Source organism: Cornus florida, unplaced genomic scaffold, assembly GCF_030987335.1.
Source record: "Cornus florida cultivar Cherokee Brave unplaced genomic scaffold, ASM3098733v1 CherokeeBrave_3.0.0_Hap2_Chr05, whole genome shotgun sequence".
In the NCBI taxonomy this organism is placed as follows: Eukaryota; Viridiplantae; Streptophyta; class Magnoliopsida; order Cornales; family Cornaceae; genus Cornus; species Cornus florida.
In genome coordinates, this window is record NW_026775575.1 from 61,756,886 (window position 1) to 61,774,516 (window position 17,631).

Genomic DNA, 17,631 nt, shown 5'->3' on the forward strand with positions numbered 1-17,631 from the left:
TGTTTTAAAAGTTAATGTGGATGCTGTTGTTCATGCCTTTCCCGTTGAAGCTGCTGGTGGTCTGGTGATTAGAGATCATAATGGAGTTTATTGGCAGCCTTTACTTTCTTCTCAAAGCATGTTTTAGTCCCTGCAATTGAGGAAGCCCTCATTCTCAGACACGCTATGCTAAGGGTAAAGGATTGGGGTTTTCAAAGAGTGGTTTTTTAGATAGATGCTAAAGGGGTGCTTGATATGGTTCTACGCAATCAGAACTGCCCTATTTTGATGATGCAAGTGATTGAAGATATCCAGCTCCTCTCTCGGAAAGTTGACTTTTCAATCAAATTCACTCATAGAGAGGGAAACAAAGCGGCTCATTGGTTAGCCCAGTATGCTATGAGAGTTAAAAAGTCAGTCTATTTTATTTCATCTTTTCCACCCTCCTTGATGGACATTGTGGAACTAGAATGTATTGATTGATTTTGCTTTATGCTAATGAAATTTTCTTGCCTTGAAAAAAAAAAATGAAAATATCAATTCTGCTTGCTAATAAATAAATTAGATTGACCCACATAATGTTTGGTAATCAAATTCTTAGTGCCTATGTTTGGGTTGTGTGAGAGGTAAGAGTGAAACTTGAGTAGGTTAGAGGTACAGTTTGAGCCGAATCCGATATATGAAATATTCAACTCTAACTCGACCTTCAACTCCAATTATTTAGCTGAAATCCAACTCATTCTTCTATTTTTAAACTCGAGTTTACAACTAAGATTTAGATTTCGGATTAGAAAGTTGAATTAATTTGAGTTACTCGTATGACCAATTTCTAAGCAAAAATTTTAATGTAATTTTGAGTCAATTTGATACTAAATTACTCCTAAACACAAAAGTTCTAAAAACTTATTGCAATATTTTAATAAATTACAAATAAATCCTTAGAAAATTAATTCTAAAAAATGAAAACACACAATAAATTAATATTTAAATAAAAAAAGTTGAAAAGAAAAAATGTGATAATAATTTGAATATTATATGTCATGTCTTTAAAATAATATATATATATATATATATATATATATATATAATAATTTTAGAATTCGGATTCCGGTTGGGCTTGAGTTGCTTGTAGATCAAAGCTCAACCCTATATATATATATATTTCACCTGGCAATTAGGGAAAAAAGCTCACCCCTAATTAAATTATGATTGAGACTACGAAAATCACACAATTCTTCTAAATATGTGTCGCTTTCACGCTTTGCGTGCGCTCTCACTCTAGTTCATATTTCGTGTGATGTAGATTTTGCCCTTTTTATGCTCTCGCTCACGCTCCCGCTCAAGTTTTCGAATTTGTTCTCTGTGACTTAAATTCCAACCCTAATTATAAAAATAATTACCCAAACCAGTAAGAAATTTGGCTAGACTCAATTTGGGCTCGAATTGTCCATCCCAAGTTGTACCCCTAATTGAGAGGAGACTGTAAATGGAGTCAGTATCACATGGAATGACATTTCTTTGTTAAATAATATTAGAATGCGGGTTCTAGTTAGACTCAAGTTGCTAGTACCTCAACCTAAGCTCAAAACCCCAATTAAATTCCGGTTGAGAGTTTTTAACCTAAGTCCAACCCTGATTATAAAAATAATTCTCTAAGCTAGTAGAAAATGAGGTTGTACTCGGTTTGTGCTCGAATTGTCCATCCTAAATTGCACCCCTTACTGAGAGGAGATTGTAGATAGAGTCAGTATCCACTTGGAATGACATTTCTAAGTTTAAATCATAACATGAAAAACTTTGGTCAATTGGTACCCCTCATATAAGAGCAAAATTTTGTTTACCGAGAAGAATGGAGGAGGTCTAGTGGTGTATTGTGGTTACTTTTAGGAAGTGGAGGGAATAATAATTACAAGTGGAAAAGAAGCAACTTTACGGAAAATGCCTTTGAGTTTTGAGGCAGAAACATGATGATGTCAAATAGTACGAGGCATGCATAGAAGGCAGCCCAATGAGCTGTATAAATAATTTAATGAACTTCATGATGCAAGTAAATGAAACAAGCCAAAGACAGAACTTTCATGAACAACTTCATGATGCAGGCAAATGAAACAAGCCAAGGACAGAACTTTCATGAGCAACTTCATGATGCAAGTAAATGAAACAAGCCAAAGACAGAACTTTCATGAACAACTTCATGATGCAAGTAAATGAAACAAGCCAAGGACAGAACAAGCATGAGCTAATTCACCTCAAACCACATATATATATATATATATATATATATTTCCTTTATTTACGAGTCAAAGTTCCTAATAGTACTCAGTCCACGTTTCAAATTTGAATTTAAAATTAAAAAAAAAATCAAAATTTAACTTATATTTAGGTTTTTTTTTTTTTTCTTGGTTAGTATAGTTAGTGGGGGTGGGGGAGGGGAATTGAACCTGGGACCGACAGGGTTGGAGGCTCTAAAGGTTTGGCCCTTTATCACTCCGGCAGTCAGGTAACACCACCACACCTATTATATTTAGTTGATTAACCTGAATTCAACATTTAAAGTGAGTAGTCCGGATTCTAAAGAAGAAAGTGCACCTAAAACAGAGGTGATCATGGAGCTCTACAAAGTAAACAACTCAAGGAAGAAATAAATCCATTTCCTAAAAGTTTATCTTGAGTGTTTCTGTACAAGCGGAGTTAAGGTCGCATGTATTTTACCCTCTTCAGATGCGAGTGTGAGTCCCTTAGCAGTGAGTTAGACCCAAAAGTTTATCTCGAGTACAATGTTTCGGTACCTTAAATTTGTAATTAGAGAAAACTTATTTCAAGTTTAAACTAAATTTCTTCCCACTTGATTTGATCAGATTGCAGGACTAAAGCTGGATGGGCAGGAAAGTTATTGATAAGTTAAGAACTCAGGTAATGGGAATTACAGTAGGTAAGAATAAGTCACATGCTTAAATTAGCTGACCTAATGAATGGAATATTTACCACTGCTAGCTTGTTAATAAATAAATTAGACTGCGAAAACCAGGCAAGGTTGGATCCTATGCTACAGTAATACAATATGTTGTACAATTTTTTTTTTTTTTTTTTTGTGCAAAAAGTATTACATTCAGTTCTAATACATTTGAACCATATTTCAAGATTAAAAGATATATTGAAATACGATTTAAGTGCGTCAGATTTTCTCGCAGTTGAAAATTAAATATATTGACGAGCATTCGAAGCGTGAGAACGACATCTGTTGAAAAAAATTATATGACTTAGGTCAAGATGACATGGAATGACATTTTCAAAGTTAAATCTCAAACTGTGCAGTTTTGTCAAGACTTCGAGTACAGTAGAGAATGGGGAGAGAAATAATGGAGGTGAGTATGGTTACTTTTAGGAAGTGGATGGAATAATTACAAATGGAAATTACATGAAGCTGAAATTGGAAGATATCTAATAGGATAAGAAATATATATATATATATATATATATATATCGATATAAGGTAGGCGATGAGTTGTACAATTCCATAGGGCAACTTGATGCAAGAAAATGAAACACGCCAAAGAAAGAACTTTCTTTCTTCGGCTCAAGCATGAGCTAATTGACCTCAAATCACATAAATATCCGAATTCTTATCAAGTTAACCCCTCCTGGTTAGTTGGGTTGGGGGAAGTGGGAAGTTTGTCAAAAGAACAATGAAGTGACAATGAGTTATGCCATCTTGACAATTATTATTATTACATATTTTTTTATTCGTGATTTCACTTCTAACTGTCTAACAATGACTTTTAATTAGTAACTATACAAATACACTCACTCTCTCTCCTTGAATACATAAATTGATATTCATATTCGTGACTTTTATTTCAACCAGAACTTTTATACATCGTGTGATTGGATGAAGCATCTTAAAGGAATGTATTTCTTTTCGTTTGCTTAGTAAAATAAATAATAGAAAGAATTGATAAAATAACACCCTTTTTCTTACTTTGTTAAAATGAAGAAAAACGGAAGTGTTATAGTCTTTTTATTAATACATCCTTATTATATACAATTATAAATAATAAATATTTATTTCAAATTTTTAGAAAAACTAAAAATGAAAATTACATAGTAGCCATTATTTTATCTCTCCTCTCATCTCTCTCCCCTCATCTCTCTCCCCTCAATTTTGGGCTGACAGAAAAATATGCATCATTAATAACTCAGCTTGGTCATTTATGCTAAATGCTGGCATTACTGCGACCACCATAGTTGATTTCTTCCTTAATAACTCAGCTTGGTCATTTTCCCCAAGCATCATCTCTACAATTCCTGAACGTAACTACTGAATCCACCATATCCACTCAGAAATCATAAAAAGTTATGCACTGCGTCACCAAGCACACTTCAAAACGCATGAAGTTCAGTCGCACGAAAAATCCTAGCTGAGTGGAATCTCTCGCAGTCTTCTTGTCGTCGTCCTCCCCCTCGTCCACCGGACTGAGTTTCCCTACCAATTAGGGATTGACCATCAGATTATGGCTTCAATACCCTCCATTAATGGCTAATTCTAGCTGTTAATTGTGTTTTCTGTTATGTTCCATATTTGGCCTAAGGCCCACTCCATGTAATTATCCTTTATTTTTATATATATATATATATTCTGTTTCTTCATATTTCGAAAAAAAAAAAAAGAAAAGAAAAGCGAAAGATTCTTCTAACAAACGCCCCCGCGCTACTTGCAATTAATATAGTGGTTAGTCCCAACTAAATTAACACTAATTGAGGTACCACCACGAAGACCCCAAACGGCTAATTGGCAGTATTCGGCACATATGCCATTTGGAGCTTTTTGGGGACACCTTTATTCCTCGAAACTGCTGCGAAGCTCTCTAATATTGAAAAAAGAGAGACCCAACCCCCAACACACACCACCCTCTCACAGTCTCACTCCCTCCTTTTTTCGGGTCTTGCAAGCGACTTTTCATCCTTCCCTTTCTTCCCATTACCTCATCCGTCTGATCCGATTCTCTCTGCCTATTATTTAACATTTCTTTTTTCCTTTCCCTTTTCTTTCCCCAAAAGTAAAAGGAGAATATTAGACAAAGTGGTCTCCCACCCACCTCATTAAACCAGTCAATACCTTATGCACCATACCTCTATTAAATTCTCACCCAAACAATCAATCTGATTCTCTTCTCCAACACTTCTCTAACCGACATTAAATTTCCACACGTTGTCAAATCTTTCTTCTCTAATCAAAATAAATGGTCATCAGTTCTGAATAAGGAACACCTATTGATTATCACAAACACCAGTCACAGAAGATACAGAGAAAATCAGGAGATGGGTTTTGTCACTTTACTGTTTCTCTCTTTACTTGCTTCTTTCTCCAGTAAGTTCTCCCAAAAATTGCTGATCTGGGGTTTGCTCATCTTTTGCATTCATGTGTGTGTGTGTATATATATTTATATATATGTATTTGTATAACTAATCTTTTTTTTTTTTTTTGTTGATTTGCAGGTGCAGAGATCTCAAACAAGCTCGGAGTAAACTATGGCCAGCTGGGAAATAACCTACCATCTCCATCAAAATCCGTAGAACTGATCAAAACCCTAAAAGCCAAACGCGTGAAGATCTACGATGCCAACCCAAAAATTCTCAAAGCCCTCAAGGACACCGACATTCAGGTCTCGGTCATGGTCCCGAACGAGATCATTGCCAACATTTCCACCAACCAAACACTCGCAGACCAGTGGGTCCACACAAATGTCGTCCCCTTCCACCCCGAAACCAAGATCCGATACATCCTCGTCGGGAACGAAATCATCAGCTCCACCGGCAAGCCGACGTGGCTGGCTCTCGTCCCGGCCATGCGCCGAATCCAGAGTTCGGTCAAATCTTTCCGCCTCAAAAAGATCAAAGTCGGCACGCCGTCGGCCATGGACGTGTTGGAATCGTCTTTCCCACCTTCGAACGGAACGTTTCGGTCCGATGTATCGAATTCGGTCATCAAGCCGTTGTTGCAGTTTCTGAATCGGACCAAATCGTTCTTTTTCTTGGATGTGTACCCGTTTTTTCCATGGGCTTCGGACCCAACCAATATAAAGCTCGACTATGCTCTGCTAAAGCGGACGAATATAACGTACACGGACCCGGGTACGGGCTTGACCTACACCAACTTGCTCGATCAAATGCTCGACGCTGTCATATTCGCCATGAAACGGATGGGTTATCCGGATATCCGTTTGTTCATAGCGGAAACGGGTTGGCCCAATGGTGGTGACATTGACCAGATCGGTTGCAATATTTACAATGCTGCCACTTACAATCGGAATGTTATAAAGAAGCTGACGGCTAAACCGGCGGGTGGGACACCAGCTCGACCGGGCACGGTTTTCCCGGCTTTTATTTTTGCCTTGTATAACGAGAACCAGAAGGGTGGGGCGGGTACGGAGCGGCATTTTGGGCTGTTGTACCCGGATGGGTCGAATATTTATGGGATTGATTTGTCGGGGGAGACACCGGAGTCGGAGTTCAAGGCATTGCCAGAGCCGACGAATAACGAGCCTTACAAAGGGAAGATATGGTGTGTGGCTGCTAAAAGGGCGAATGTGACCGAGTTGGCGGGAGCATTAACTTATGCATGTGGGCAGGGTAATCGGACCTGTGACCCGATTCAACCCGGGAAGAAGTGCTATAAACCGATTTCAGTGGCTTGGCATGCGAGTTATGCTTTTAGTTCTTACTGGGCTCAGTTTAAGAAGTTTGGTGGGACCTGTTACTTCAATGGGCTTGCTAGGCAAAGTGCTAAGGACCCAAGTAAGTTCCAACTTCCAACCCACATTCAATTCTTAATTAATTACTATTATTGGTTTGTTCTTTATGAAATTGTGTTCTTTCATTTAGTATTGGAACTAATTAATGAACCAGAATCATTTAGGCTACGTAAATTTTATTATATTTTGATGTTCGGTTATCGTAAAATATTTATGAAGAAAAAAAATAATAATAATAATTTTATTAATTTTTGACAAATTATTTTATATGCCTCGCCCGTTAGGTTCGGCCTCAATCTCAACTAACTACCGACAAAGTAAAAATAAAAAAATATTTTATCTGAAAAAAAAAAAAAATTTTACAAAAAGAATATTTTATGTTTGCCTTAATATATTTTCTTACATTAAGTTACATTAGATGTTTTGAGCTTTGTGTTTTTTATTCTCACACAAATTTGGCGAGTCAAGATGCTTCCAATGCAAATGGTTCTCAATCACTGACACTTGCTGGTTCAGTTAGTTCAATCTAGACTATCGGATTAAGAAAAATAACCTCACAAAAATTTATTAATATACTATAAAGAAAATTGAATATTAGTTTTTATAAAAGTAAAAAGTTGTAGCTTCAAGTTCCGGTAGTAAAATTCATTAATTTTGATTAAATTGGGCCACCAAGTTACACATGATTCAAGATCATGTAATAATTTGTCTGATACCTTGTCTCACATTCCAACTGTTTTTTTTTTTTTTTTCTTAAAAGAAAAAAAATGATACAAATGTTGTCACACAGTTACACTCCCAATGTTCTAAAGCACTCTTAATTTTTTAGGATGTTTGTCCGCTTACTTGTTTGAAAAAAAACAAACAATTGAATATTTTTTGAGACTGCAAATATTAGATGTAACTTATCTCCAAAGAAAAATATAATATATATATATATATATCTTATGAAATTTATTCTAATTTATTTATTTATTTATATATATTTGATGGGTTGGTTCTGCAGGTTTTGGATCTTGCAAATTCCCAAGTGTTTCTCTCTGAAGACGTGGCAAACATTTTTAGGAAGGGCAATTCATAAGAGAGGTTGTTACAATAATATATCTGCTCTTTCATTGATTCCTTCTCGGACAGCGACTTGGTCTCCCCCATTTATTTAAGACATAACATCAAAAGGTCTGCTTTATTACATGGGACATGCGTTCGCCAACTCTTTAATTTAGAGGGACACCTCACCAGCTAGAGGATTGAAATGGGTCCCCCAATTCACTATCCAATTGATGATGTCAGAGATTCTTTTGTTTTTGTTGGACCTTTCTTAATCAACTTTTGATTAGTATTATTAGTTATTGTGTTACTTATATAGAGGATGGTAACGGCTATAATTTTTGTTCTGGAGGATTGACCAACGGCTAGATTTGTGTGTTATATTCACTTATTTGTTAATGTCAAGAACACTTGCAACGGCTATATGTAGCTGTCTTCTTTTGTAGCTGGCACTGATATTATAGTAAAATAAAGTTGATATGTAATAAAGCAGCTTATTAATGACTTATTATTGCCTTTTTATTGTGGAAATTAAATACTCTTTCTATTTAAAAAAAAAATGTCCTATTTAAAGAATTGTAATTATTATTTTTTATTTTAAAAAATACGTTGTATTATATCTGTCACAAAAAAAAAAAAAAAATGTCGAGATGAAAAATAATACACTCTTCACTTCAAATGTTTAACCGATGAGTGACCTCTCACTTCTTTTGACGAGGACATGAAAGCAAGAGAGTTTGGGATTCAGTTAGATTAGCCCTTCAAGTACTATTTTTCTTGCAATGGGTTGATGAGGTATTGCATAAAACTAATTTGGGGAGAGAAAATCGGAAGGTAAAGGGTTGACATCGGCCGACGAAGATACAAAGTTTTGTGAGTCATACCCTATAGTAGTGGATCCCACTATGTTTGTTTTTTTGTCGAGGTGATTTGACCTATAAAACATTTTCCAAGCCAGAGAGGTGGATGTGGAGCTATGGAAGTGGACATTTTTTGTTTGTAGGGTCTGCAGGAGTGACGAAGTTCTACATGACACGATTTGTTAACATGACGCGAATAAGTGGATTTGAGATTGATTTTGAAGATTCATATTGTCTTAGGGGTAAGGATTCAACTAGGTAGCCTTTTTATTTTCATTTAATTATGAATAATTAGGTCATTTTAATATAAACCCTCACAAAAATACATACATTACTTTCTTAGTTGCCATTTATTTTTCACGTTACGCCTTAAGACTTTTAAATTATTAGTTACTTAAACACTTGGATCCTAACTACTTGGATATGAGAACATTTGATGCTTTCTTCTTTACTTTGACTATTTTGGTTATGCAATAACTAATTAAATTTGTATCTTTTAATTTACTATCTCACGATGACAGACTATTTAATAATTGAATTAGATTGGCACTGGTATTTTTATTTTTAGTATTTATTGTTTGATTGAAGATTATAAATGATGTAAATAATATAATATTTGATTTTGATAAATAAATTATTAAATAAGTTAATACATATAACTCGTTTAACAAATAAGTAAAATTAGTGTTAAGTTTTCCTTATTCTTGACCCGATTTTAAAATGACTCGTGTTCGAATTGATTTGCCTAGTAAAATACTATTAGATCGACACGTGCCACGCATTTTGGATTCCGTGATGCACAACAAAAATCAAAAAGTCATCAAAATACTCTATTTACTTCGATAATAGAGAAATGCACCTTCTAAGTGGGCGTTTGGCGTAAGTTGGATCAGGATTTGTCTGATTCTTGTATCAATTCAGACAGCTTCCCACCCATATAAATCCATAATTTATTACATTCGGATCCGATATGGGACTAGAACCTCTATCAACTTGCTTCTATTCTAATTTGAATAAAATTGAAGTAAACTGCTTGAGCTATTCACTTTTTTATTTTTTTTAATGAAAAATTAGAAAATCATGGTGTAATAAATAATAATTCAAAATTTGCAATAGAAAAGATCTGGGTGGCACTCGTATAGTCTTTTTTGTGCCAACATTTAAAAAGTTGTCAAACTATGCCAGACTAGACGGTTATCAAATTGCATTAATTTTCATTGTAATACTTACAATTTTTCCCTTAAAAATTACTCACAAATACCATTTAAATTACTCAAATACACCTTTCATAAATTTTACAGACAAAATTGCATTAAACCTCCCCAAACTATCCATATTTCTCTAAATACATCACTAAATTATTTTTTGTGCCAAGTAACTCCTTCAATTTAACATGGTAGTATGAGAAGTCATTGTTTCGGATTTCAATTGTAATCGTGCCCTTGTCGAATGGTGTAGACACATGCTGTGTCAGCTAATATTTTGTCTGGATGTAAAATATTTTTTAAAAAATATTTTTATTTTTACTTTTTGGTATTTGGTTGTCGTAAAATATTTACAAAGAAAAAAAATATTAAAATTTAACAAAAAATAACTTATCCATCAATTTTCGGTAAGTTATTTTACATGCCCTGCCAAATGGACTCAACATCAGTCTCGATGTAGACGAATGTCAAACACCGTCAAAATAAAAACATAAGAATATTTTACCTGAAAAATAAAAATATTTTTCAAAAAGAATATTTTACATCGAAATATATGGAGCCTAAATTAAATTGGTTTAGATTACTTATAAAAAAAATGACAACAAATTAATATGTTACATTTTTATTAATTTAAAATACCAACAACGCCATAAGCATGGTGCAACCATTATCTTTCCAAACCTCACTATAAACAAAGTTGAAACTTAAACCACAAATTTTTGACTGAAACCAAAAAAAAAAAAAAAATCATTCAACCAATCATCTAAAATAATAAATTCCAAAAGTAGAAATTACAAAAATCGCCTCTTACTATTCAGTCAATCATTCAACCATTTTAAAATACTCTCAGGAAGGAAGGAGAGAAATATATGTAAAAGTAAATCAAAACAATATTATTAATTTGGGGATGCATAATATTCTAATTACACTCAACCCCCTCACGTAGATAGAGAAAGTAACCTAATGATTAATTTGGAGAAACTTTACTCCAATTAAAAAATTAAGATAATGGTGGGTTGAGGGACATCGTGAATGTTGCAACCATTCCTCAATCATTACTAAATGCTCTTATATTGATTTGGTCAACCATCATATCATATGATGTTGCAATATGTGATTATATGTGTCTCGCGATAAATTAAGGATGGTTTTGAGAGACCTAACGCCACTATCATTTTTTAAAAAATTATCCTCATCCAAAACCCTTCCATCCATCAATTAGCTTCTTCATCGAGAGAACTCCGGCAACGAAGATGGTTTTGGCAGCCCCGTGTGTAGGAGGAGCTGGCCGCTTGTTGTGGAAGTTCCTTCGAGGGGCAACCCGGGTGAGGACCACCGGGCTTTTTGCACGGGTCAGGGTCATCAGCCGCGTGGTTTAGCACTACCATGCTGATGAGAACCAAACACAAGAGCCATGGCTTCATGTTGCAATGTCCCATGAATGTTTCTTCTTATAATTAATCTCTATATGAATATGGTGGTTTTTCTTTGTGTTGTGCAATGGCTCATAGGTTCAGTGTGTGATTATATAGGTTTTGGAGAAACTTTAAATAGCTTTTCTAAGAATAAATGTGTGGTTGAGTTGACAATTAGGAAATATTAGTTACTAACTAATAAATTGAAACTACTAGAATACTAGTACTAGTTTGTCACAATTTTTTTAAATTAGATATTTGGATTTTAATTAGTAAATAATTGTTATTATTTAAGAAACTAAAAATAGTATGTAATGAGTTTCTATTTTTAAATTAATCTATATTAATAATTAGTTTTTAGTATCTAGCAGTTACTTAATAATTAATACACGTAATTATATCTTTATATATATATATCAATTATATATATATATATATAATTTTGATGATAATAAATTATTCGTGGTGTTTAGTATTAATGTGTATATAGAGTGTTGTTCTATATGATCACATAATCCAACCGGCTCTGTTTCTAACTCAGTCTGCTGAGTTTGTAACTCAGTCGGTTGGTTATGTGAACCAGTCGACTGGTTCTCCCGGGCGCTGTTTTCTTCATCTTCGGCCACTGTAGTTCATTCTGTTCTCTTTCGTTACAGGTCCTAATCATGCATTCTAAGTCCCAATTGATTTCATTAACTATTTTCCATCAATTACACACGATTAGAGCAAGAAAGACAAAGGTGGGCTTTGGTCTGTCCTTTGAATTTGCTTTGGGCTGTTTATTTGGGCTCCGCCCGCCCTATGTAATTTCTTTCTTTGTCACATTTGAATTACCAAAAAAAAATTACCAATTTCATATATATATATATATAAAATTTTGGGAACAATTTTCTATTCTTAGAAATTATCACGTATATATATACGTGATAATTTCTAAGAACAAAATATAAAACCTATTAGTTTCTTTAAACCCGGACAACCGCATAGTAGTTCGATAAGGTAGCCAACTAAAGAATTCTATAAATTTTGAATCATAATTAAAAGAGCTACTCCAGTTAAAAGTTAAAAATTAAGAGTGACGTGGTGATAACTGATATTGCTAGCTTTCCTCAAACATGAAAAATTGTTCTTACAAGATAGGCACTTCATATATACTTATAATAATGCTAGTTATATCAAATTGGATGAACCATGATAATATAATTAACTATGTGTCCGTGGTGAATTATTGAGATAGTCTCCTCCATGGGACCATGATGAAGTCATTTAAAATGTTCATTTGGCTTACTCGAAACAACCCTTAATTCCATCCATTAATTAGCTCCTCCATTGGGAGAACTCCGGCAACGAAGATGGTTCGGGCAGCCACGTGTGTAGAGGTTGGCTTGTTTTGGAAGGCTCTTCGACGGACAACCCGGATGAGGACCACCGGGCTTTTTGCACGGGTCAACATCGTCGGCGGCGTGGTTTAGCACCACCATGCTGATGATGAGAACCAAACACAAGAGCCATGACTTCATGTTACAATGTCCCATGAATATATGCTTATTCTTATAATCTCTATATATGAATAATTGGTGGTTTTTCTTTGTGGTGTGCAATGGCTCCTAGGGTTCAGTGTTTAATTATATAGGTTTTGAAGGAACAGTTAATGGCTTTAAATAGCTTTTCTAAGAATAATTGTGGTCGGGTTGAGATTATTAACAATTGAAAACTAGTATTAGTTATTAACTAATAAATTTTAACTAATACTAATACTAGTTTGTTAGATTTTTTTATTTATTAGTAATTGTATTTTTTTTTGAAAGGTAATTAGTAAATAATTGTTATCATTAATTTAGTAAGTAACTAAAAGTTGTATGTGCTGAGTTTCTGTTTTTAAATTCCTATATATATCGATAATTAGTATTTAGTATCTAACAGGTATTTAATAATTAATACACGTAATTATATCTTTATATATATCAGTTTTGTTCTATGTATTTAATTGGTATATTTTGCATGAGTGATTTATAATATGTTAGTAAAAGTTCTTTGATTCAAAGGAATTCTATATTGTATAGATTCTCCAATTCAAAAAAGCCCAATAACTTAATTCTTGAAATTAAGCCAAACTAAGTAACCTCTTTTTCTAATACTACGTACCCAACTTGCTCAAAGTTGTCCAAGCCCAGCACATATAAGGGTCAGTTTGGTAGAATGAAAATGAAAATGAAAGGAAAAGAAAATAATGGTAATGGAAAGAAATAAAATAATGTGTTTGGTTGGAAATGTTGAATGGAAACAAAGGAAAATGAAGGATTTGGAGGGATATATAATGAGGCATGATGAATAGTAGCTTTTGTAATTCTTTTAAAAATCGGTGGAAATAGAAGGAAAGAAAAGGAAAAGATAATATTTTTAAAGAAACATTATTAATACCAAATTTGCCCTTATTTTTATAAAAGAGAAGTTCTATAAAAAAAAAGGTATGGTTATAAATTCATTACAATGGTTTCATTTCCTTTCTTTCCCAAATATGATTACTATCATTTCATTTCTTTTTCTTTATTAATCAACAAAACACGACAAACAATTAACACTATCTTTTTCTTTATTTTCTTTTCCTTCCTAACTAATGATATCATTCTTTTCTTTTCTATTATACCAAACATAGCCTAAAGGAGATGAAAAAAAAAAAAAGGTACATACATCTCATATTCATTTCTCTCCGTTACAAATTATTTATTTATTTATTATTATTATTATTTTCCAGAGGACTTGAAAATCGACCCACTCGTTCAAGAGCTGAACCAACTAAATCACTAAATAATGCACATTCGGCTACATGTACTTTTAAGCTAAAACAATTTTGGACCTTACTGTAGAGTATATAAACAAGGTTAACCAATATGTTGCATTACCGATGGTTGAGATTAATGGGTCATTTGCTTTATAATTGAGGAATGCTAATTGCAGTCACGCAAGCGACTGCCCATTCACAGTTGCCAGTTATGATAAGTTTAATTAGTTTGAGATTCTATTTTTATGAGACTCTACTAATATTATTTTTTAGATAAAAATATCTTTTTAAATTATCTTATCTTTCTTCTTTTCTTCTTCTCTCCTCTTTTAATTGAGTATGTGTGGTTAGTTATGTGATAGGATAATTCATTCATAAGAGATGAATGGATTCGGAAAAAAATAAAAGGAAGAAGAAAAAAAGAAGAGCAAGAAAAAAATCCAAAAAGAATGAAAAGAAAGGTAAAAAAAAAAATCGATTATATATTTCTTCCTTTTTGTTTTTTCCTATATATATATATATATGTTTCTTTTTGTTTTTATTTTTAATTTTTACAACTATCCTTGTATAAATGGATTAAAAAAAAAAAGGAAATAAAAAAAGGAAATAATTCCTTCACCAAAAAAGAAATATACACGTGTATAAAACTAATTTTGTATATATATATATTTTAAATCTCAGAATCTATCTTGTTCTTTTTCAGATTTTTTTTTTTCTCTCTCTCTTTTTCCCTCAGGATCTATTTATTGTGAATGGATTATTCTATCTAACCTTTTTTTTTTTTTTTTTTCTTCAGCATCCGTTCATATCACATTAGTTATTATTATTATTATTATTATTATTATTATATATGTATATACAGATACGCACACATCCTTATATAAATCGATTAAAAGAGGAGATAAGAAAAAAGATATAATTTAAAAGGGTATTTATTATGAATGAACAATCACTTGCGCGACTGCAATTAACATTCCTCTTTATAGTTTTGGTTTAGCTTAATGGGTCATTTGCTTAAGTGTATTAGTAGAGGCAAAACGTTTGAAATGTCAAACTTGAGGACGGTTACTTTGTGTAAATAATGTTAAAATTTGTCCACACTTCTTTAACACTCTCCATTAGATTATTGCTAAAAAAAAATCTCAATTTCAATTTTACACCAATGCTATACAAGCATATATCTAATTTATTAATTTCTCTTGTATTGTGATTACTATATTATTTTTTACAGATATGGTTCAGACCTTGCAAACATAAATAATAAAAATAAAAATAATAAAATAATAATAATATATTAAGTAATTGATAGATTGTTATGTTGTGTTTGGTACGTAGTAATGAAATGGAATGGAAATAGAAATGAAATGAAAATGATAGTGATAATGAAATAAAATGATCATTCTCATTCTATTGTTTTGTTATAACTATGAAATGATATTGCAATTAAGGATGTCAATGGAGTGGGTTCGGGACGGGGCACCCTTTTCTCAAACTTGTCCCACCAACAAAAATATTCTCCCAAACCCGATTCAAGGCGCCCCAATGTATATATATTTTTGAAAAAAACAATTCACACTTGAATAAATCTAAGATAAATTTTGTAATCCTCATAATAATAAAAATGTTGTTAAAATTTAAAATTATCATAAGAAATAAAGGAAAAAGAAGAAATATACTTAATAAATAATATTTCTTTATATATTAATTATTAATTGAGACGGGTTCGGGGCTTTGCGGGTTTTAAACTCTCTTCCCCAACCCAATTATATATGATATCTCAAACTTGTCGCAATAGGGACATGATGGAACGGACCCCAAGTGGGGTGGGTTATATTGACATTCTTAGTAGGAATGAAATGATAAAACCTTTTTAGTGTTTGGTTAGACGAATTTAAAACTTAAACTGAAATGATTTTCAAATTGAATACTCGAAAATATCCTCACAAATAAATTAACTTAACAAAATAACAAACATTCTTTTATAATTTTGCTAAAAAAAATAGTGATAATGGTGGATGATGGTGATGGAGGTGGAAGGCGGTAGTAGTGGAGCTGGTGGTGTTGGAAAGTGGCGATGGTGGAGAAAGGTGGTGGTGGTGAAGGAGGTGGCGGTTGTGGCGGTAGTAGTGGAGCTGGTGGTGTTGGAAAGTGGCGATGGTGATAGTAGTGTGGTGGTGGTGGAAGGAGGCCATGGTGTAGATGGTAGTGTTGGAAGGTGCCGGTGGAGTGGCGATGGTGGGGGCAGTCTGCAGTGGTGGAAGACGGCGGTGGCATAGGTGCATGGAAGACGACGACAATAGTGACAGTAATGGTGACGGTGGTGGAAGGTATTGAAAGTGGCATTGGTGGAAGGTGATAGTGATAGAAGGTGATGATAGTGGGGAAGTTGGTGGTGGTGGCAGTGGAGGTGGCGATAGTTTTTCGATTTAGAACATTAGGATTTTTTTGAAAACTTGATTTTTTAAAAAAAATTAATTGTGAATGGAATTGCTACTCCAAATCCTTAAAATATTCAAATAATATTAGGATGTTCTCCTCAACTTATCTTTGGATGCTTATACACAGTACGGTAAAATCGGGTATGGCCGCCCCCCTAGGACTTGAACAACTGGAATACAACCAATTGTGGTTATCATGTGATCAGAACAACAGCTAATAAGAAATTTTAAGTAGAAAAATAAGTTTTTAGAGAATTTGACTATTTAAAATAAAATAGCTTATTTGAATTTATAATAAGAATCTAAAGTGTTGCTAGAGCTGTAAACAGATAAGTGATAATAGTTTAGAGTAAAAGCTTAAAGCAGTTATCATTGTAAGTTTGTAATAGTAATAGTGTTTCTGTTTTCTTGTTCACATTAAGTTTAGCCTAATTCTCACTTTTGTTTGCATCTTTTAGCTTTGCTTTTCTTTTGTCGGCTTCTCATTTCTTGCTGCATCTTTTAGCTAAATTTGATAATATTGTAGTGTATATATAGTTAAACATAGAAACAGATGATCCAACTAACTATAGCTGTCAAATATTTAAAATGTACAATTATTTTGAGAAAAAAAAATGGATCAGGTTGGCTGAGCAAGAGAAGATGATTACACAATGGCAGCCCACTCTTGGAATTTATCTTTGTACTTTGTTTGTGATTCTATTTCAAAATTCATTTGCTGAATACTAATCTTATCCAATTAAGTTTGGTATATTGGTCAGATGAGTGGGCCCACCATTATAAGGTGGATTATGATATTTCTTATGAGTACAAATTTGTCATAATTGATCTTCTACTTAGAACTGGTCAAGGCTTCATGATTGAACAATATTTTAATACCAAAGGAAGCATCCTCTCATGTGTCATTTTCCACTCTCGCTTGTTTTATGCGTAATGCTGCAATTTTATATTATGAATATAATAATTTTAATCAATAATTACGTAAATATATTAAATTTTAAATTTAATGATGCTATAACGTTACAATATTATATTTTTTCTGTCTCAAAATAATTGTTATGTGTTTTATGCATAATGCAACAATTTTATATTATGAATGTAACAATTTTAATCAATATAATTATATAAATGTATTGAATTCTAAATTTAGTAG

At 33.0% G+C, this 17,631-nt stretch overlaps 1 protein-coding gene across 1 annotated transcript; it reads left to right on the forward strand.

Annotated features, from left to right (window-relative positions):
- The first annotated feature begins 4,829 nt into the window (after positions 1-4,829).
- LOC132306625 (probable glucan endo-1,3-beta-glucosidase A6) lies at positions 4,830-8,201 on the forward strand. The gene is made up of 3 exons (XM_059804087.1): positions 4,830-5,347; positions 5,476-6,774; positions 7,738-8,201. Exons 1-3 carry the CDS (start codon positions 5,299-5,301, stop codon positions 7,773-7,775), a joined length of 1,386 nt encoding a protein of 461 aa, XP_059660070.1. The 5' UTR covers positions 4,830-5,298; the 3' UTR covers positions 7,776-8,201.
- Positions 8,202-17,631: the final 9,430 nt, after the last annotated feature.